The following is a 24,455-nucleotide window of genomic DNA, read 5'->3' on the forward strand; positions in this document are numbered from 1 at the left end:
AAAGAATTGATATCGTTGTAAACGCAATTAAACCTTCTTTCTTCTGATATGCGTATTTGTATACTTCGTAATACAATTGAATACTTAATTTAAATAAAACAAAAAATAACCTTAATCTTATATGTAACTTGTTATGTAAAAAATCAAAAACCATGGTATTTTAATATGCCATAGACTTCTGTTACATATACTTTTGCTTTACTTTTAACAGGGCTGTTGGTAAACAAGAACGAATTAACGCTTAAAACACTAAAAACTAATTTGACATATTGTTTGAATCAACATTCAAGTTCACAATCAAGGTCGTCATCGTCCAAGTTTTCCTTAGCTATCTTTAGCCACCAACATAAGTCAGCTATCATGGCGTCTAACTTTTTTCCCTTGTACCGGGCCTCCATTGGAACAGCAATTTGATGAAAGCGTTCTCCCTGCTCATCAGATTCGGTTGAGAGTTGTCTCTCTAACCAGTCAAGATGAGCATGCATTAAATGTACTTTTAGCGACATATGAACATTCGCTTTAGAAAACGCTTCCATCAGGTTATTGACATATCCACGGAAATTTTCATGACGCTGATTGCCAAGAACATTAGTGATAACTACCTTTAATGCACTCCAAGCAATCGCTGCATTCGCATCTAATGATTTTGTAAAGTCTTCGCTTTTTAACATTTGGCGAATGTCCGGACCGTTAAAAATACCTGTACATAGATGCATATAAAATAAAGAATATAATCCAAATATAATTTACATACTAACCAGCTTCAATTTTAGCATATGATAGTTTAGGAAACATATTCCTAAGACATGTTTTTGCGGCATCATTACGCTTAATAAATGACTTGACGAAATTAGTTACTAGTCCCAATTTGACATGTAGTGGCGGAATTAGGATTTTATCGCGACTCACTAGCGGACTATTGATAATGTTTGCATTTCCAACAGTATATTCGTCTCGCAGTGGCCAATCTTTTTTGTTGTATTGGCCTTCGGCATACCTCGTGTCCCATAAACAAATAAAGCACATATTCCTTGGCCATCCAGATGGTGGCAATCCCATGACAGTGGCTACTACTTTCATGTCTGCACATATTCTCCACTGGAATTGCTCATATTGGATATAATTTAGAAGGACTTTTAAGTTATTGTACGTTTCAACCTTATCTGTATTGTACGCTAATGGAACGGGTGGTTTGCTTTTGTCTTTATATAACAAGACTGCTTTTAAACTGGCTTTATTTGAGTCTATGAAGAGGCGCCAATCGGGCGGATCGTGAGTTATATTGATCTCGTTCATTAAACCGATGATATCATGACAATAGGTGAAAGTATTAGCGTCATTTACCGTAAAAAATTGTTTTATAGATGTTTGCCTTTTACGATAGCCCGACGTTCTAACATCTTGTGCCAAGTGGTTTCCACTCTTCAAAAATTTGGCCAACTCTTCTGCTTGCGTTTTTGATAGCGCTAGTTTTCTCACGAATCCATCTAACTGTCCTTGTGTAATAAGCCTTACAGATGCAGTAGCTTCAGAAGGAACATATGTTTCATCGAATTCGTCGGGTATATTTACGAATCTTCCATACACAGTTGACTGATGAGGGCTTCTTCGTTCCGGTGCTGGGATATTCTCGCTATGTGGTCTTGGTAACCGCACATACAAACTTTCAACGCACTCTCTTTTGCGACGTTTTATTCGGTTGTCGCCAGCATGATAGTTTAAACATACATGACATGTATCACTGTTATGTACATCTAATATAAACGTAAAAATCTTGATGAAGTCTACTCATATAAACATTGCTGTCACTATGTAATTACCTGGCTTATACCAAATTGCAGGAACACCAAACATCAATTGATCAATTTCTTTTTTCCCCCATTTTTGTAAATGGTTGTAACAGGTCCTACATATCTTGCTCGGAACCCAAGACTCAGCTTTTATAATTGGTTGGTCAAAATATTGTTTATAGAGAGATTCAACAATTGGAGTTATATTTAACAAACTTGTTTTTATATTAAATTTTCCACAAATAAAACAAAAGTTCGATTGCAGTTTTGCTGCACAGTCTTGAGCGGACATTTTTTAATCCAAGAGAACTATTACTATATTTTTTTAAACATGAGACGCTATTGATTTGATATTTATTTGACATTTATTTATATTTATATATGATGATCATGATTTTTAGGTAAGCACAGTGCACATAAATACTGATAAGAATTGAAAATTATAAAAACACCATGTGTTTTGACCTTTTACACAACAAGTTGTATACAAAATTAAAGCAAGTTTACTGTTATATTTAAATAAGGTATTCAATTGTATTACTAATTAGTAATTGTTATTATTATTATTAGNGTAAAGCAAAAGTATATGTAACAGAAGTCTATGGCATATTAAAATACCATGGTTTTTGATTTTTTACATAACAAGTTACATATAAGATTAAGGTTATTTTTTGTTTTATTTAAATTAAGTATTCAATTGTATTACGAAGTATACAAATACGCATATCAGAAGAAAGAAGGTTTAATTGCGTTTACAACGATATCAATTCTTTAAAAATCGGTTAATAATCTTTTTGTTTAACAAATTCTTTTTATAAAAAAAAGGTATTTTTATTAGTTTTTAATGTTTTTTTGAGAATTTTTACATACGAAGTATACAAGTATGCATACCAAAAGAAAGGGGGCTTAATCACCTTTCCAATGATATAAATTTTTTAAAAATCAAATCAAAATTTTTCGAATTATAAGGTTATTAATTTTTCGAAGACCCGACCTTTGATCCCTCACGGCATTTTTAAGTTTGCGCAAAAAAAGTTATATACCATTCAAATACGAGCAAAAAGCGGACTATATCTATATTTTTGGTTTTTTAGTTATTTACATATAATAATTAAAAATAATTTTTTACCAAAGGTCCTATTTCGAAGTTCGAAGGCCCATATCTCGATTTCGGAGGCTAACTTCGAAAAACGGAGAAATACCTTTTTTTACCTAAGACTCAATCTTTTAAAAACAATTGGTTTGGTCCAATACCCAGCCGAGTGCTGTACAGTGTTATGAATGAACATTTTTCATTTAGCAGCATCGCGGGACCAAAGAAACGATTGAAACTTTCCATTTCGAAATGATCTAAAAAATGTAAGGTTTCAACAAACACAGTTTGAAATATCTGAGTGATCTAATAGATGAATATATATGTATTTATTCCCCTTTTACAAACTCATTTATATATACTTTACTCTAAACAGCTCCCATATATGTGTCTGCATACCAAATTTCCATTTCATGTGACTTATGGTCTGTCTGCAATTTACTTGAGACTTCTAGTTGGGACAAATGTATATTTGCTAATAATTACAAAACGACTACCTTGATTGGACAATATTGTTAGTTGAGCAAATATAAACATCGCTTTGGTTGATCTACACTGAGAAAAGAGTTTAGTTACGTCAACTAAATATGTTTTTCTCAACACATGATTTGGTTATAGTTACATTATTTGTTTATAAGTACCAAATCATGTGTTGAGAGGAATATATTTGGCTGTCTTTTTTCTGTGTGTAGTTTTCAATTAATTTTGTGAACTTGCTGTGGACTTGAATCAGCTAACCGTTTATTATCGGAAAAAAAAGTTACAGTTTGACACAAACAAAAATTTACTCGATGGTTGTTGTGTTTACTTTCTTCTTTTATTTGCATATATTAAGCATAAAAGATACATACATATTTACATAAATAGTTACTAGTGTAAGTAATGCAGATGTATATGGTGATAAAAATTTCCTAAAAAGAAACGATGAAACAGCAACAGTCGTGCAAAAACTCAGGTCAATATCTGTTGAATAATTCTTATCTAACAACGTGGAAACGACAATGCAATTGTAGTAAATATTTGCAATGAATGTCTAACATTATGTAACAAACACGAAACACAACCTCGACTTCTGAAATTAAATATAACAACTTTTACCTTTTTATGTCACGGGTTGGACAAGACCAAGACTCCTTAATAATGAATAATAATAAATTTATAGGGAATTTACATGGGGCGATTTTTAGTTGAAAGCAACAATCGCCTGGTGTAAACGGCCTTTCAGCTAATCGCTTTCAATGAAGTTGGTCGGCTGCCTACTTTCGTTCAACTTTTGGTTCAACTAATCGCCTGTGAAAGTTGAATCATGTAAATTCCCTAATAGATTAAAAGCGTCTTCTGGATTAGACTACACAGATATTTTTATGATGTATGTTTCAAGATTTTTGTTACTCTGGGCTCTCTTCGTTGTCGGAGGTATTGTCATGAAGGCTCAGACTTGTTGTCTACTACATTGCCTGCATCATCAGCCTTCATTCTTATTATGTTGCAAAAATGCTGATGTACAGTAATGGAGTCTATTTGATATTCAGCTAAGAAAATGTGCGGCCAGATTTGGATTCAGCACCAAGAAACGATGTTTTTTATTCAGGTGGTAAAAAAAATCAAAATTTGTACGAATAATTAGAAAAGAAAAAAAGATATATTTAACTTACGCGAATAGAATTCAACAAGATGGGTTTGTAACTTCAGCTTTTTATCAATCATGTTTATATTTTAGTGCATTTAAATTTGTAGATTCTTGTCAATTCAGTGCTGCCACAGCTTTAAATATTTCAGGTTTGACCTATCTCGGAGGAATTTTAGTTCAGAAAAAAAGCACTAAAAAGGCACTAGGCACTAAATAATTTTTTTGGCGTTTTAATTTTCAAAACGCACTAAATCTAGTGCTTAAAGTACCAAGTTGGCAACTATGGGGGTGGCTCACAAGCATGAATATGTTCTCCTCTCAAACCAAATCGTGGTTGCCTAGACTTGCCTAGATTTGTTGAAAGAAACCTGACTTGCATTAGCAGAGCTTATGACATCCTTTTATGAACCATACGTTAAGTTGATTGGCATTTGAAGAAATATACTTCAAAGAAATATTTATTAGTATTTACCAAACCCTTCAACTAAATTAACGATTTGGTACAACCTAGATGAATATTAGAAGCTTTGATATATTTAGTTATAATTACCAACCCATGGTTATAGTTCCCAATCCTTGGTAACAGTTCCCAAACATTGTCAAAATTCGGGAACTAAATATCTTTAGTTATCGAAACTAATCCTCTTTCTCAGTGTAGTCTACTATAAACACCTACCATAGCTATGCCTGCATACCAAATTTAAAGTTCGTGTGACTTATGGTTTGGAAGTTATGGCTGATAAAATAAACACACCTACGGAATGTGCCAAGCCTCCATTTACAAACTTCTTCCTATATACCTTACTCTCAGCACATACCGTAGATGCATCTGTATACCAAATTTCGAGTTCGTGTGACTTATGGTTTCGAAGTTATAGCTCATAAAAAATTCCACGCCTATCGGATGTACCACACCCCCTTTAACAAAATCATTTATATATACCTTACTCCTTGTGGGGAAAATCTCTAGTTCTGAACTGGTGCGCTTCTAATACATTTAGACCCAGTACTGGTCGCGATAAATCTCTTTTGCATGCAAGCAACTGGCGAATTTAACATGGTGATTTTCTAGGAAGTGTCAATTGCCCCCCGCTGCATCCCTTTTTCGATAGTTCTGAACTACTCCTAAATTCTATAGTTCCGAACCAGTTCTAAAATCGACAGACGAAAGAAAAAAGTATCATGATTTTTCAATCTTTTTGGTTCTTCCGTGTGTGCGATTTTAAGTTATTTTGGAAGAAATGTGTTTTCAATTTGAAATTAAATTTGTTTGAATGATTGTAAGAAATGTACGTTTACATACCTTTAGCTGTAGCTGAGTTTGCAGAGGTGCTCGCTGTTATTTTTTAGATTCCAGACGGTCCCAAGATGTCGAAATGTTAACACAAATTTTAGTTTTGTATTACCAAGCTATGAAAACGCATCTGCGAAGCACAGAATAGAAGCGTATATGAACGAAAAAGCCGCCGAACACATATCTATGTAAAGTAAACAAGCCCCCCGCTGCATCCCTTATTCGATAGTTATGAACTAGTTCAAAATTCGACAAATCAGATCTAGTTCGTTCTGCATCCCTTTTTCTATAGTTCCGAACCAGTTATAAATTTGTCACTTTAGATATAGATTTCTAGTGAAAAAAACTGAAAAAAATTAGTTTTTTCAAAGTACCACTTTTCGCCGATTTTGTACTGGTGGGAATCTAGTTCCTATCGGCTCCCTGCAGGGAAACCGCAGCCTAGTGAATCAAATCAAAATCGGAGAAAGTGGTACTTTTAAGAAACTAATTTTTTCAGTTTTTTTTTTCATTAGAAATCTATATCTAAAGTGACGAATTTAGAAATGGTTCGGAACTATAGAAAAAGGGGTGCAGAACGAACTAGATCCTATTTGTGGAATTGAGAACTATTTCGGAACTATCGAATAAGGGATGCAGCGGGGTGCTTGTTTACTTTACATATATATGTGTTCGGCGGCTTTTTCGTTCAAATATGCTTCTATTCTGTGCTTCGAAGATGCTTTTTCATAGCTGGGTAATACAAAACTAAAATTTGTGTTAACATTTCAACATCTTGGGACCGTTTGGAATCTAAGAAATAACAGCGAGCACCTCTGCAAACTCAGTTACAGCTAAAGGTATGTAAACGTACATTTCTTGCAATCATTCAAAAAAATTTAAATTCAAATTGAAAACACATTTCTTCCAAAATAACTTAAAATCTCACACACGGAATAAACAAAAATATTGAAAAATCATGATACTTTTTTCTTTCGTCTGTCGATTTTGGAACTGGTTCGGATCTATAAAATTTAGGACTAGTTCGCAACTATCGAAAAAGGGATGCACCGGGGGGCAATTGAGACTTCCTAGGACATCGCCATGTTAAATTCGCCAGTTGCTTGCATGCAAAAGAGATTTATCGCGAACCAGTACTGGGTCTAAATGTACTTGAAGCGCACCAGTTCAGAACTAGAGATTTTCCCCACAGGGCTAGTTCCTTTTTGACGACAAAGACGTAGTACGGAACTAGAAATTTGTTTTACTAGTCCGCGGTTTCCCTGCAGGGATTATAATCGCCTACCATAGATATGCCTGAATACCAAATTTCAAGTTCTTGGGACCTATGGTTCCGAAGTTATAACTCATAAAAAATTCCACGCCTATGGGATGTGCCACGCCCCTTTTTACAAACTCATGTATATATAGCCTAATATAAGCACCTACCACAGATATGTCTGCATACCAAATTTGAAGTTCATGTGACTTATGGTTCCGAAGTTACAGCTGATAAAAATTTAGCGCCTATGGGAGGTGCCACGCTCCTTGTCGAATCCCAATTTTTTTCTTCCTATTATAAGCCCAGGTGTCATAGCAATACTCTGCCAAAATTTCATTCGATTCTGTCCATCTGTTTAGGCCGCAACCTGGTACATAGATACATATGTATATACATACATACTTTTACAAATATATAGCAGATATCTATCATTATCCCAGTGTATAAGAATTTTAGGAATATCTGGTCCACAATGCCACCTATCGTGTACATTTTTAGGCCCAATATTTATTTTCAATTGGCTAAATTGCATTCTAAATATGAGCCAGATCGGCAAGAAAATGCAGTTTTTAGGAATATTCTGACCCTAGCGCCACCTAGCAAGTGCATTTTCGATCAGAATGTTTCTTTTCTAGGTGCTGACACATGTTCCAAATATGAACCAAATCGGGCTAGCCGTTTAGTAATTTAGTGACATTTAATGTACGCTGTGGTGTAGTGGTAGGCAGTGCGCGCTTTCACTCATCAGCACCTGGGTTCAAGCCCTGGTCAAAGAAACATCGTAAAAAATATAGAAAAAGGTTTTTTCTTAACAGCGGTCGTCCCTCGGCAGGCAATGGCAAACCTCCGAGTGTATGTTTGCCATGAAAAACAGCTTCTCATAAAAATACAAGCGCCGTTCGGAGTCGGTGCAAAACTGTAGGTCCCTCCGCTTTGTGTGACAACATCAAGTCCACAAGTCGGAGGAGAAGCTCGGCCAAACACTAACATATGTGTAGGCGCCAATCTATTATAGTATTATTATTAATGTACAGAAAACTCTATAAAATTGTGAAATCGTGACGTCTCAGCATTCTTCATTTTTCGGCAACAACAACAAAAAGTTTCAAATTTTTTTAAATCGTAAAACCCTCCACGCAGAAGGTCCAGAAAAGTACTTTTTACAGAATTTAAATCGGTTCAGCCGTTTGGTCAGGCATCACCGTCATACAAAAAACATTTCATTTTTATATATAGAGATATGACAACATATTGAAGCAAATCGGACTATAAATGCAATTTTTTAGTATAGCTCGACCCCTGCGCCACCTATCGGAAAAGTTAAAAGTTTGTGCACCCCTCCTCCGAAAACCCTTTCCAACAAAGCAACAATCGTTCGAATCGGTTAAGAAACATAGGAGAAAATTGTTTCCAATTAATTCATGCTTGCCTATTTCTATATAGATCTAATTTTCTGCTTAGATTGTCGAAGTGGCTACTAAGATACAGTATTTCATCATAAGTGGGCGGAGTCACGCCCCTTTTCCAAAAACTTCCCAATAATATTATTTTGTACCAAAATTCTACTTCCCATACTAATTTTCAACAATTTGGATCAAATATTTACTAAAATATCATAGTTTTTGCATTTTTCGAGAATACCGTTTTATGAGAAGGGGGCGTGGTTACAGTCCGATTTCGCCCATTTTCAATAGGAACCTACCTTGGATAAAGGGCAACATACCCAGTAGGGAAAACACTAACTAGTGAACCAAATTTCTAGTTCAGTACTAGTTCTTTTTCGCCAAAAACGAACCAGTCCGATAGTAACTAGTCCCGCACTAGTCTAAAAGCAGTGAAATGTGGTACTTTCACTAAACTATTTTATTTCAAATTTTAAAAGCAGGGAAGGTAATCATTATGAGTAAAATAATTTAAATCAGCATTTAATCATTATTTTATGAATTATTATTGAGTTTTATTTTTTCGCTCAAACGGAAATAATTATTTATTACTTGATTTTTATTTTTGGGATTACAAATAATGATTATTTTATGGTTTTTATTTTTTCGCGCAGTGATTATCATTAATTTTGAGTTTAATTTTTCCACTTAAAAATAATGATAATTTATAAAATAGAAAAGGCCATACAGACGCAACCTACTGAAATTTTGACCTGAAAAGTTTGGGTCTTATTCCTCTTATAGGAGTGCGGCTACCTCTCAAAAGGATACGTCGGTAATCACGCTGGTATAGTTTTTGAGGTCAAGATCCTGAAGGACAATTGAGAAAGGCAATGTAGTTGCAGAAAAAGAGGCATTTACAAAAAAAAGTGTCAAAATAATTACCACTTTCTCACTAAATTTATTTAAAAATGCAAGCCACCAGAGCTACCTTTTTTTTTAAGAAAAGACAAATTAATTTTTTTGTATGCAATCCAGCACAGCTACCTTAATACAGTCAGTCAATAAAGTTTAGGTACAACGAATTTTTTACGATAGGGGCAACTATTTTTTAAATATTTTAGTTTTCGGTAATTTTTTATAAATTTTTATTAATTAAATTTAAGAAAATTCTGCGAAATTTCATTAAAATAATGCACTTTCTATTTACGTTCTCTAGAAAAAGTTGAGTTTGCAGTTTTTTAGCCTATTCAATTTTAATATAAGTACAATTTTATTGTAATGAAAGCTAGGACTTACCAAACAACGAAAAAAAATTGCCAAATATCAGCTACCTCAAACTTGCACTTTGTTATACTAAAATTGAATGGGCTAAAAAACTGCGTACTTTACTTTTTTCTAATGAGTGTAAATTGCAATATTTGGATCGGAATTTGCAGAGTTTTCTTTAATTTTGCATAAGGTTTGGAACTCTGATTTTTGGGGTTTTTGGTGTAGAACTAACCATATTTTTATAAGAAATTTGGGTGAAAAAAAATATTAAAAAAATAGTTGCCAGTATTGTAAAAACTTCGCTGTACCTAAACTTTATTGACTGACTGTATCTCTTACTTAAGTACGACAAAAACTTTCGAAGTACTTCATATATATAAGCTTAGAAAGAACTGAATTTACTTAAAAATCAATATGCTTAAATTTAGACAAGTAAGGCAAAGTGAACTAATATTTTTACTTTTAAGCAGAACGCACTTTTGTTTTTTACTTACTATTTAAGTTTAATACTACTACTACTACTAATGTGGTTTATAAATTTTAAATAAATGCGTTTAAACATTTGTGATAACTGTGATTCCTTCAACTGTTCGTATGTAATACAAAAGGGAAATGTTTCGACAAGCCTGATTAGAAATGTAGATCTAAGGTGACGAATTTATAACATATAATTTATAACTATGTAAAAAAAATTGATGCAGATCGAACTAGATCTCATCTGTCGACCTAGGAACTGGTTTAGAACTAAAGAAAAGGGGATGCAGAACGAACTGCATCTCATCTGTCGAATTTGGAACTGGTTCGGAACTATAGAAAAAGGGATGCAAAACGAACTAGATCTTATCTGTCGAATTTCGAACTGCTTCGGAACTAGAGCCAAAGGGATGCAACGAGGGACAATTGACACTTCGTAGGACATCGCAATATTAAATTATAGTATGCTAAAGAGGATTAACGCGTACTAGTAATGGTTCCAAACGCACTAGAACCGAACCAGTTCCGCACTAGTTCGTTTCCCTACAGGGTATATACTAAATTACAGGGTAAGGACTTTAAGGCATTTGCCTATTTTGTATGCTTGGTCGCATGTTTATACAAATAAAAGAATCACACGTTTCATGTATTCCTTGATTAAAAATTTAAATTTGAATTTTGCCTTTTCTGCATGTTTTGCCTTTTTAATATTTATCTCTTAATTTTCATTACAACACTGGAATTCGTTTGCGAAAATTTAAAAGGCCTAAAGCCGCTTGTCGGCCGCTGTAGTGTAGTGGTAAGCAGTGCGCGCTTCCACACCGCAACGCCTTGGTTCAAGCCCTGGTCACAGCAACATCGCAAAAAAATATAGAAAAAAGGGTTTTTCTTAACAGCTCGTCCCTTGGCAGGCAATGGTAAATACCATGAAATGGGAAATACATGAAAAATACAATCGCTATTTGGAGTCGGCGTAAAAGTGTAGGTCCCTCCGCTTTGTGTGACAACATCAAAGCGCACGCCACAAATCGGAGGAGAAGCTCGGCCAAATACTAACATATGTGTAAGCGCCAATCTATTATTATTATTAAAGCCGCTTGTTATAATTCCGTGAAAATCCACGGCTATTGCTGTGTGCCAATCGTTAACTTTTTTCTCCGTGGTAAGACGGGGGGGAACAATTTTCTATGGTGTACGAATATATTGAAATTTGCTGTGCCAAATATGAAGTAACATTTTGACAGTTGAAAGACCAAACAAACGCCTGGGGAATGCTGTATTTTCGGTGTCTTGCTGAAATAGTTAAACTTTATATTTCTTTTATACACTCAGAAAAAGGTTTAGTTATTATTACCAAGATTTGGTTATACTGACCCAGTGGCATAGTTGGATATTGCGAAATAAATATCTAGTTCACGAAAGTCTGCAATTTACTTGAGACTTCTAGTTGGGGCAAATGTATATTTGTTAATAATTACAAAACGACTACCTTGAGTGGACAATATTGTTAGTTGAATAAAGTCATTGTTGAGCAAATATAAACAATGCTTTGGTTGATACAAGTTTTTTTTCAATTAATTTTGTGAACTTGCTGTAGACTTGAATCAGCTAACCGTTTATTATTGGAAAAAAGTTTCAGTTTGACACAAATAAAGATTTACTCGATGGTTGTTGTGTTTACTTTCTTCTTTTATTTGCATATATTAAACATAAAAAATACATACATATTTACATAGTCGTGCGAAAATCCAGGCCAATATCTGCTGGAAGTGCTGGTTTAAGTATACTGCTTTGCTTTTTCCTTGGCTAAATAGATACTTTCAAATTATGATTCACATGAATTATATATCCACTGAGAAACCCCGGTTGGCATCAAACTTTATATTTTTAAATAACTATGCGCACACCGAAACAACTCGCAGCGATGGCAAAACTGAAACTGAGACAAACAAGTCTGGGCATGTCATAGCACACACTTTTCTTTCTCTACCTAGCGCAGTGATCGACATGCCATAGCTTACTGAGCGCTCTGTGACCACGCGCGTGTTTCACCCATATACGAACAGCGGTAGCGGAGCAATGATTTCCACGCACACAGTCTCATTCATTGAATCGTTTTTATGCAATGGTCGTCATACTAGCGCATTTAAACGATTCAATAAGTGGGACTGTGTGCATTGCTTAGCTGGCGCTCTTCGTATGTGAAACACACATGTGCTCAGAGAGCGCTGAGCATTATTTTGGGGGTGGCTCACAAGCATGAATATGTTCCGCTCTCAAACCAAATCGTAGTTACCTCAACTAAGATTTTGTAACTACGACAAACCATGTGTTGAAAGAAAGCTTATCTGTATTAGCAGAGCTTAATGACATCCTTTTATCAACCATACGTTAAGTTGAATGGAATTTGTAGAAATATGCTTCAAAAAAATATTTATTAGTATTTACCAAACCTCTCAACTAAATTAACGATTTGGTACAACCTAGATGAATATTAGAAGCTTTAATATATTTACTTATAATTACCAACCCATGGTAATAGTTCCCAATCCTCGGTCACAGTTCCCAAATATTGTCAAAATTCGGGAACTAAATATCTTTAGTTGTCGAAACTAATCCTTTTTCTCAGTGATAATTTGCAAGTAACGTATTCTTTTTTTGTGCACTAGAAATCGCGAAAAAGGCCGAAGAAGGCACTAAAAGAAGACGAATACCGAAAAATAAATAAAAAAATACTTTAGAATTCTGGAATCTAACAGTGAACACCATACTTCTAAGCCTAAAGAGCACCGGTTGTCAAGTCATAGCGTACGCCGATGACATAGCAATCGTTGCAACGGGCAAACATCTTCAGGTCCTGAGTGAGTTGTTGCAAAACGCACTCGGTCTGGTAAACATCTGGTCCAAGGAATGTGGACTTAGTGTCAATCCTGCCAAGACAGAAATGGTACTTTTCACAAGGAAGTATAAAACTCCCTTATTTAAACCTCCCGCCCTAAACGGGGTGGCACTCACTCTCTCAACCGAGGTGAAATACCTTGGTGTTATTCTGGACAGGAAGCTGAACTGGAAGCGAAACACTGAAGACCGCTCCAGGAAGGCCAATACTGCCCTGTATGCCTGCAAAACGGCTATAGGCAAAAAATGGGGAATAAAACCACATATAGTACACTGGATGTACACAGCTGTGATAAGACCCATCCTTTTCTACGGGGTCACCGTATGGTGGCCTGCTCTAAACAACACCGTATCCAGAGCCAAGGTGGAACGTGTGCAGAGGACGGCTGCCATGCTCGTCACGGGAGCCCTGCCCACTACACCCACCAAATCCCTGGAAATAATCTTAAATCTTCCACCTGTGGATCTCTACGGCAAATTTCAGGCCGGCTGTAGTGCTGCTAGGCTAAATACAATCCAGCAGTGGAGGGACCTCAGATTCGGGCACGCAAAAGTACTTGAAACTCTACCGGATAATCTACGACAGATAGATTATACCACTCCTCTACTCTGTTTAGATAACAAATTCTCCACAAGAATCCCAGAGAGGNAATCCAGCCGTGGAGGGACCTCAGATTCGGGCACGCAAAAGTACTTGAAACTCTACCGGATAATCTACGACAGATAGATTATACCACTCCTCTACTCTGTTTAGATAACAAATTCTCCACAAGAATCCCAGAGAGGAACGAGTGAGAAAAGGCCACAGACCTGAACCCAGGGTCTACGGCCATATATACAGATGGTTCCAAGCTAAACAAAAGAGTGGGTAGCGGGATCTACTCTGACGAACTCGCGCTAAATCTCAGTTTTCGCTTACCGGACCATTGCAGCGTTTTTCAAGCGGAATTAAACGCCATAATGGAGGCGGCTCGGTGGCTTATAACCTCCGCCCCTCCAGGACGGCCTATCTCTATCTATTCTGACAGCCAGGCTGCTATCAAATCTCTCAATTCTAACGAAGCAACGTCCAAAGTAGCCATCGAATGCAGAAATACTCTCAACCTGCTGGCATCAAAATGCTCCTTGACTGTTGTATGGGTCCCTGGACACAGGGACATCCCTGGCAACTGCCTAGCCGACGAGCTGGCAAGGAGGGGGACGCAACTTTCTGTAGTCAATTCTGCTCCGAATGCGGGCATACCTCTAACCTCCTGCAAACACAGACTAAAAGCGAAACTCGTTGAGGAGGTAAATATAAGATGGGCTGTGGAAACCACCTGCCATATTACCAGGCAAATATGGCCAAAGATTGATGTAAAGCGATCCATAGCTCTCACCCGGCTGGACCGCTCCTCTCTCAGATTAGTAGTCGGGGTAATCACCGGACACTGCCTGATGGGCTCACACGGAAAAAGGTTGGGATACCTCACCAACGATTTCTGTCGCAGTTGCAGAGACGAGGAGGAGGTGGAGACCATCGAACACTATCTCTGCCACTGTCCCGCCCTGTCCAATATGCGCAACCAATTCTTCAACAAGTACTTTGTAGATTGTTTAGCCGATTTGAACTCGGCGAACGTTCTCGACTTTTTGTTCTATATAAAACGCACTCGGTGGTTCAATTATAACAACGGGCTTTTCCAGCCCACGTGTGCTCCGCGTTCTGCGCGGGGCAGCCACTCTAACCTAACCTAACCTTAGAATTCTTAACTAACAAAACCTAAATCTCTTTAGTTGTAGTAACATTGAACCACTAGATTAGGGTTGTCATACGTCCCCGTTTCCAGGGACATGTCCTCGTTTCGGATCCTTTGTCCTCGTGTCCCCGTTTACAACCAAAATGTCCCCGTATAATGCTTGGGGCAACAAAATTTAATTTGCTTTTGTAAATTTTAAATGGTTGGCGGAAAATCATTTGGTCTTATCGTGAGTTTCGCCCGAATATTTTTCATCCTCCCGTAAGGAATACGCGGATTCGAACAATTTCGGGCGTAAATAAAACTCAGTGTAGGGTGATTGCCTTTCCTAATTACATATCAGAAACAAGTACTCCGGATTAGCGTTGCCAAATGTCCCGTATTTGCCGGGAGGTCCCATATTTTGCATTAAATTTGAAATGTTTCGCCGGAACAAGATTTTTCCCGTATTTTCGACAATTTCATTATTCTTTTCAACCTGTAAACTTCTTCTCAACATGGTCATGGTTTAACGCGGCTATTGTGTAAGTCATTAGCAAGCTTTATTGCATACATCTCTGTAAGAGAAATATAGCTCAAATTACCGTTGATTTTTTAGAATTTTTTTTTTGTGGAGGGTGTTGCGAATTTTCGTCCATACAATGCATGAACAAAACTAATTTTTATATGGAAGAAAAAGCGCAACACCTTCCACAAAAGAAAATCTAAAAACTCAATTGTAATTTTTAGCGACTTCAAACTTGGACTTTATTGTACTGAAATTCAATGGGCTATAAAACCGCATACTCGAAATCTTTCTAGGAAATTTAATTAAAAATATCGTCATTTTTTATGCAAATTTCTTTAAGTTTAATTAATTTTTGTGAACTTTTTGCAAGCTTTGAAACTTTTATTTATGTGGTATCTGATATAGACCGACCCATATTTTAAGTGAAAATTATTAACAATAAATAAATAAAGATAAGTTGCCAACAACATCATTCTTATAAGATCTATATAATAAAATACGTTGTGTAAATACGTTCTTTCAATGAAAATGTTTTCTTGATCTGAATTTTTATGGTTTCCGTTTTTGTATGTATTACGACTGAGCATAAAATAGTTAAAATAGTTAAAATAATAAAGTTTTCCTCTGCAATTGAACAAGATTATAAGAGTAAAGATGATTTGAAAAAACGAGAGTTTGACTAAACTTTTGGAAAGTATGACGATTTTTTTTTGCTAAGGGTCCCCGTTTGAGGCCCAGCAATTATGGCAGCCCTACGCTAGATGTATTTTGAAGTTTTCTGGCAGCATTTTCATTTGATTTTCGCGAAGAAAAGCCTTTAAGATACTAAACGTGCGCTCGACGTGAGTTGATACAAGTGGCGCCCAATTTAAATATGGAACGTTTACAACTTTCATATTATCAGGAATAAGGGCTTTTTCCTCGCCCTTAACAATTTTATACAAACCGCGTTTTGTCTCCAAGCCTACATTAGCTGAGAAAACGGCTTTGAAATTTTCCAGCACCAATTTGGCAATAGGTCCCTGCGCTTCTATAACCCGCTTCTCAATGTAATCAAAAATAAATTTTGTGTTCGTTTCTTAAAATGTCACACTCATGTAAGGCAAAAAAGCCATATTTTCCGCCTTTTTAAGCTTTGTCAGGGGCGATCGTTGCCCCGAAAATCATGTCGTTGCTTAAAACGAATATATCAACGGTGGGCAAACGCGGCTCTTTGCTTAGCAAAGTGCGGCTCGTTTTACTTTCTCTTTGCTTAGAACATTTTGGCTCCTTTTTCTTTTTAAAATACATATTTCTTTGCTGGAAATTCTTTTCCATTGTGTTGTTTTTTTATTTTATTCTTTTTATATACACACACGCGAATTGAGATCGGAACATTACCTGCAATTGGATACTGGCTTTGGCTTTCTAACTAAATGTTCTTTACCGATATGATGGAACATTTGCAAAACCTGAACTCGTCTCTACAAGGAGTAAATATAAATTTTTATGTCGCAAATTATTGTAAGTTTTGAAGCTAAACTACGTCTTTTTGTTCATGATCTCAACAAAAGAATATTTAGTCATTTTCCATGGCTAGAAAAAAATATTGCACATGATTTAAAAGCAGATTTTGAAACAAGATTTGTCGATTTGAAATTATTTATATGTACGTTTCCATACTTCACAAACCCGTTCACAATTAGTTGCATTCGCGTACCTGATAATGATTGGAAGTTATAAAAACTATAAGCTTTTTGTGTTCGCGTACGCAAAAAACTTGCAAAGTAGGGGAAATTGAGAGAGCAAAATGACATTTCATTTATAGCGAAAGTTGCTAGTTTCTGCTGGAAAAATTTTTACCAACAGCAATTTGCCAAAAAGAAAACAGCTGATCACAAACAGCTGGTTGGAATTGAATTTTACGTTTTGGAAGTTAAAATAGTAAAGTGCGACTAATTAAACTTGTAAGAAGTAAGTAATTATTCGTTTAGTCGGTGAACTGTGTCAAGATAAGACTTCGGGATTTGTTTTCTTACGTTTTTAATTCTATACTTTCGAATGAAAACAAAATTTCTATCAGCTGTTCGTCTAACTTGCAAGTTTCTGCAAATTTTCTGTGCGCGTAATATTTTTGATATTTTTCTCTTGTGAGAGAACAGATGACACTACGCCGAAATTTTGCTGTTGGACATTTTTTACTGGAAATATTAAACGAACATTTACCCGAACGGTTTCATTTCATTTATTAAGTCTATGATTTACAAATCTTACAGACTAGATATACAAGCTTTCGTCTTAAGTGTAAATTCGATATTTAAAGTATATAATTAGGAATACATTGATTCTAGTAATGAACCAAAACGAGATCTCGGGAAGGCGAAGTCCAGATCAAGGTTCTTGGAAATTCTATTAAGTTCAATGAGAGCTTTGGAAATGGGGTCATAATAGTAATAATTAGCTTTATTAACTTTAATATTAAACGGGTAATGAGTGCGTAAATTTCTACATGGAGCATTGAAATTTATTTGCTCAAGAAGCTCTGGACAGTCCACTAAGCCATTAATAACATCGTATATGAAAAGCAGAGATTGAATAGATCGCCTAGACTCAAGTGATTTCAGATTTATAAGCGTACAGTGGGCCGTATAAGATGGTAGGGGATCACTAAAATGGGGTGGTTCAAGAGCGAAGCGAATAAAGCTTCGTTTCACTCTTTCAAGTCTAGAGGAATGAGTTGAGTAAATTGGACTCCAGATTAAAGAGGCGTATTCAAGCTTCGAACGAACCAGCGAGTTATACAGAATTTTTCGGGTGTAGGGATCTTTGAAATCTCTACCATAGCGCCGCAAAAAAGCAAGATTAGAGTAGGCTTTAGGAATATTATAGCTAATGTGGTTAGTGAATGTAAAACCCGAATAAAACATCACTCCTAGGTTTGAAAATTCTTTAACTGAAGAGAGTCTTTTATCAAACAGATAATAAGCCGACTTATGCGTATTTATGCTCTTTGAAAGAGTCATATGGAGACATTTTTTTAATATTAAGCANCGATTATAGTTTTGTTTTACTTACATTACTTACATCACATATATTTCATTTCATTTCATTTATTAAGTCTATGATTTACAAATCTTACAGACTAGATGTACAAGCTTTCGTCTTAAGTGTAAATTCGATATTTAAAGTATATAATTAGGAATACATTGATTCTAGTAATGAACCAAAACGAGATCTCGGGAAGGCGAAGTCCAGATCAAGGTTCTTGGAAATTCTATTAAGTTCAATGAGAGCTTTGGAAATGGGGTCATAATAGTAATAATTAGCTTTATTAACTTTAATATTAAACGGGTAATGAGTGCGTAAATTTCTACATGGAGCATTGAAATTTATTTGCTCAAGAAGCTCTGGACAGTCCACTAAGCCATTAATAACATCGTATATGAAAAGCAGAGATTGAATAGATCGCCTAGACTCAAGTGATTTCAGATTTATAAGCGTACAGTGGGCCGTATAAGATGGTAGGGGATCACTAAAATGGGGTGGTTCAAGAGCGAAGCGAATAAAGCTTCGTTTCACTCTTTCAAGTCTAGAGGAATGAGTTGCGTAAATTGGACTCCAGATTAAAGAGGCGTATTCAAGCTTCGAACGAACCAGCGAGTTATACAGAATTTTTCGGGTGTAGGGATCTTTGAAATCTCTACCATAGCGCCGCAAAAAAGCAAGATTAGAGTAGGCTTTAGGAATATTATAGCTAATGTGGTTAGTGAATGTAAAACCCGAATAAAACATCACTCCTAGGTTTGAAAATTCTTTAACTGAAGAGAGTCTTTTATCAAACAGATAATAAGCCGACTTATGCGTATTTATGCTCTTTGAAAGAGTCATATGGAGACATTTTTTTAATATTAAGCAGTAAGTTATTTCTGATGCTCCAAGTAGTTAAGTTGTTAAGATCATTTTGTAGTAGCAAAACATCTTACATAGAAGTGACACTTCTGAAGATTTTTAGGTCATTAGCGTATAGCAAAAACTTGGAATGCTTAAAGCAGGCTCCAACGTCATTAATGAATAAAAGAAAAAGTATTGGGCCTAGGATGCTACCTTGGGGTACCCCAGAAGTGGCCTCAAAGGCATATGATCTCATATTCTCGATCTCAACAAAAGAAAGTCTATTGGAAAAGTATGCTCTAACCCAGCACAGAAATGTAGAGTGTATACCTAAACACTCATCGAACGCCTTTGATAANGTAATAATTAGCTTTATTAACTTTAATATTAAACGGGTAATGAGTGCGTAAATTTCTACATGGAGCATTGAAATTTATTTGCTCAAGAAGCTCTGGACAGTCCACTAAGCCATTAATAACATCGTATATGAAAAGCAGAGATTGAATAGATCGCCTAGACTCAAGTGATTTCAGATTTATAAGCGTACAGTGGGCCGTATAAGATGGTAGGGGATCACTAAAATGGGGTGGTTCAAGAGCGAAGCGAATAAAGCTTCGTTTCACTCTTTCAAGTCTAGAGGAATGAGTTGAGTAAATTGGACTCCAGATTAAAGAGGCGTATTCAAGCTTCGAACGAACCAGCGAGTTATACAGAATTTTTCGGGTGTAGGGATCTTTGAAATCTCTACCATAGCGCCGCAAAAAAGCAAGATTAGAGTAGGCTTTAGGAATATTATAGCTAATGTGGTTAGTGAATGTAAAACCCGAATAAAACATCACTCCTAGGTTTGAAAATTCTTTAACTGAAGAGAGTCTTTTATCAAACAGATAATAAGCCGACTTATGCGTATTTATGCTCTTTGAAAGAGTCATATGGAGACATTTTTTTAATATTAAGCAGTAAGTTATTTCTGATGCTCCAAGTAGTTAAGTTGTTAAGATCATTTTGTAGTAGCAAAACATCTTACATAGAAGTGACACTTCTGAAGATTTTTAGGTCATTAGCGTATAGCAAAAACTTGGAATGCTTAAAGCAGGCTCCAACGTCATTAATGAATAAAAGAAAAAGTATTGGGCCTAGGATGCTACCTTGGGGTACCCCAGAAGTGGCCTCAAAGGCATATGATCTCATATTCTCGATCTCAACAAAAGAAAGTCTATTGGAAAAGTATGCTCTAACCCAGCACAGAAATGTAGAGTGTATACCTAAACACTCATCGAACGCCTTTGATAAATCGGTGTAGACAACGTCTACTTGACGTCCCATCTTGAACGAAGTTATGCAAAAATTAGAAAAACAGGCAGGGTTTGTGGCAGTCGAGCGACCGCTCACAAAACCATGCTGGCACGGATTAATGGAACCTTTGATGGCAAAGAATAGTTTTTATTTGACCACTTTCTCGAAAAGTTTCGAGCAAGTCGAAAGTTTATTTTAGTGGTACGCAAAATGACGTTAATAACATCCTGCTTTGTGACAGACAAAGAGCCAAAATCTATAGATGTCGTCCACATTACATCCGGATAGGTCAGCATAACTGACATAGTTAGATTTGAAGAAGTCCGCAAAAAGATTTACGGAGTCTAAGACGTTTTCTGATTTCCTACCACAATATGACATGCAAGAAGGGATATTGGAGCACCCTTTCTTAGATCGAATGTATTTCCAAAACGCTTTGGGATTTACTTTTAGCTCATCTTCAAATCGAGAAATTGCTAGTATAAGAACTTATCGAGGACATTAAAATCTTTCATGTAATGAATATATTTCTCCTTATGAGAATCATTTTTGCTGGCCTTATATAAATTAAAATATTTATTTCTAAGATTTTTAAATTTTTTTAAATCCTTCGTATACCACGGAAGCTTGTGGATTCGCGATGGAAGGCTAGATAGGCCATTAGAAAATAGTTGGTTGATTTTGAGTAGGAAAATTTCATAACAGTCCGAAACATTTTTAGAAAGGAAAGCTGATTTCCAGTCTATTGGGAGAAGACTTGAATTTAAAGAATCAAAATCAGCATCACGAAAATTAAAACGTTTAATCTCATTGTAGTTTGAAGCAGAGATAAAACTAAGAAACTCTAGGGTAAGGGACAATGGGAGATGATGCTTATCAGACTTGCAGATCGGGAAGGTACATTCATCCAATTGGAAGATTAAATTCTCATCAACAAAAATTAGATCTAGGATGTTATTAAGCTTATTAAAAAATTAATTAATTTGAATGAGATTAATGCTAAGAAGACTGTCTATAAAGTTAATCCCGTGGCCACTATTTGTATTTGTTGGGGTTAAAATGCCATTATTTTGAAAACTTGACCATTTAATTTTATTAATATTAAAGTCACCTAATAAACAAAAGTGATGGTTCACATTATTTTCATATAGGTGTAAAATATTACTCACATGGGCTGCGCATAAAGACTCCGAGCTATCTGGTGGGATATAAGAAACACAAACAAATAAATTACCAAGGTTTCCATAGATATATACGCAGACCTGATCAAGAATAGTGTTTAGGAACACATCTTTGGTTTTTGTACGCATTCCCGAGATGTTTTCCAAGCAGTTACTTCCGGAGAAGTTTGTTCAATGGCAGTGGGAAGTTGATTAATTGTAAGAGTAGCATTAGACTGAGCCAATGAAGAGGAGCCCGGTAGCGTAGAAATAGTCTGATTACCTTGCAGGAAAACCGCGTACTAGTGAATCAAGTTTCTAGTTCCGTACTAGGTCTTTATCGCCAAAAAGGAACTAGTCCGATAGGAACTAGATCCCCACCTGTCCACAGTCGGCGAAGAGTGGTACTTTTAAAAAACAATTTTTTTTAAGTTTTTTTCACCAGAAATCTATATCTAAAGTGACGAATTTAGAAATGGTTCGGAACTATAGAAAAAGGGATGCAGAACGAACTAGATCTTATTTGCCGAATTTAGAACTAGTTCGGAACTATCGAAAAAGGGATGCAGCGGGGGTCTTGTTTACTTTACATACATATGTGTTCGGCGGCTTTTTCGTTCAAATACGTTTCTATTCTGCACATCGCAGATGCTTTTTCATAGCTTGGTAATACAAAACCAAAATTTGTGTTAACATTTCAACATCTTGGGACCGTTTGGAATCTAACAGCGAGCATCTCTGCAAACTCAGCTACAGCTAAAGGTATGTAAACGTACATTTCTTACAATCATTCAAACAAATTTAATTTCAAATTGAAAACACATTTCTTTCAAAATAACTTAAAATCGCACACACGGAAAAACCAAAAGGATTGAAAAATTATGATACTTTTTTCTGTCGTCTGTCGATTTTAAAACTGGTTCGGAACTATGTATAGAATTTAGGCCTAGTTCGGAACTATCGAAAAAGGGATGCAGTGGGGGGCAATTGACACTTCCTAGGACATCGCCATGTTAAATTCGCCAGTTGTTTGCATGCAAAAGAGATTTATCGCGAACCAGTACTGGGTCTAAATGTACTAGAAGCGCACCAGTTCAGAACTAGAGATTTTCCCCACAGGGTAGTAGCAGCGGTCGTTGCAGTGATAACTGGCAATTCAACACAAATATCAGCGGGCACAATATTGTTGTTTATACTAGTAGGTACAATAGGCTGTATTGCGTTGATTGCAGAATCAGTAGGAGCAGGGGAATCAGAAACTGGAGAGGCAGCAGAGGTAGCATGAGATAGGTGAGAGCGATTAACATCTACCAATGAGAATGGCTATAACTGACGTAAAACCAGATTTTGAAAATTTGGCCAAAAGGATCTTTTGAATTTTCTTTAATATCTATCCTACGTACATTAGAATAATAATAAAATTAAGGTTTTTTTCTAGTAATATTTTTTTTTTTTAAATGAAATTTTTGTTTTTGTTGTTTTCTTTGTGGCTCTTTGTAGAATTTAGAATTTTCATGTGGCTCATTTCGGCCTCGGCCTTGCCCACCCCTGGAACATATTATTGCTAGACAAGGGCAAGAAGGCAAAAACATGCCCTTTTGCAAGGTTGGGTGTAACATCATATATATTTTGCCCCGTGAAATATCAGCATTTTTTGGGAGAACCGAAATCACCATTATGTTTGCTTAAGTATTTCACTACTACTTGCACACTGCGTGTTTCTATACATACTAATTTTCGTAGCGCTATTTTCGAATCTGGGCATTTATTAATATTATTTATATTTTAATAGTAAATAAAAAATTTAAATGCTATAATCACCTGTTTTTAAGTAGAAAAGGCAACATCAAATGTGTATATATGGAATCAGGGAAAGCTACATAATTCGTGGACATTCTTAATCGACTATAATTTAGCAGAAAAAAAGCAATTTCCATAAAATCCGTTCCCTGCTCATTACTTAATTACAATTACTTAATTTTTTCGGATTTACTCAGGCTATTTATGTGTACATATTTTTAACTAGTGCTGTTGGTTTTTAAGGAAAATTCAATACTAAATTAATTAATTTTTGGCTTTATATTCAAATTGCTAAAAATCCTAAAATATACATGTCACCAATAAAAAAATCTCGGCATGTTAGAAAATAACCAAAGATGTATTTTAACATACCTCGATACTCAAAAAAAGAGCATAATAACACAGGGCAACAAAAATGGGGGAAAAATTTGTTGCGGAAAATGTTAAATCTGTGTGTGATAGACTTTTTTGTGCTGATTATGAATCCGGTAATAGAACCTTACACTTAGGCTTAAATTAAAGCTAAAGCTCTCGACTACTATCCCTGAAAATACCATCCCTGCAAGTTTACCTGATGGTCACTTATAGTCATTTATTGAACAGCGAAATCTGATTTTGGCGAAGTTTGAATACCTTCCCCAATTAAACAAAAGGCGATAGAACTTTTCATTTAGGCTTAAATTAAGTCTTGAACCTCTGAAAATACCATTCCGGCACCTTTCCCTAAGGTCACTTTTAATCATTTATTGCACACCAAAAACTGAGTTTTGGCTCAGTTTTTTCAATAGCAAAATTTTCCAGTATTTTTTTTATGGTTAAATAATTGACTATAAGTGACCATCGAGTCAAGGTTCAGGGGTGGTATTTTTAGTGATAGTAGTCGAAAGGTCTATTACCTTTTGTTTTTTTGCAAGAGCTTCTCAAATATTGCAAAAAATGCTGTTATTTACACTTTGAACACGTTTTTCACAAAATCTGGAGCTGATGG

The 24,455-nt window shown here is 35.7% G+C and overlaps 1 protein-coding gene across 1 annotated transcript in view; it reads right to left on the reverse strand.

The window, feature by feature from the left end:
* Positions 1-278: 278 nt before the first annotated feature.
* LOC108364146 (probable myosin heavy chain ECU04_1000) overlaps positions 279-24,455 on the reverse strand; it is a 42,730-nt gene continuing 18,553 nt past the window's right edge. Inside the window, exons 5-6 of the mRNA XM_017617722.1 lie at positions 759-1,491; positions 279-700 (exon numbers count right to left, since the gene is read on the reverse strand). Of these exons, the coding sequence (XP_017473211.1) occupies positions 279-700; positions 759-1,491 (1,155 nt within the window). The remainder of the gene's footprint in view (positions 701-758; positions 1,492-24,455) is intronic.

The sequence above is a fragment of the Rhagoletis zephyria genome, unplaced genomic scaffold (genome assembly GCF_001687245.7).
Source record: "Rhagoletis zephyria isolate East Lansing unplaced genomic scaffold, Rhagoletis_zephyria_1.1 Rzeph_scaffold_01476, whole genome shotgun sequence".
Lineage (NCBI taxonomy): Eukaryota > Metazoa > Arthropoda > Insecta > Diptera > Tephritidae > Rhagoletis > Rhagoletis zephyria.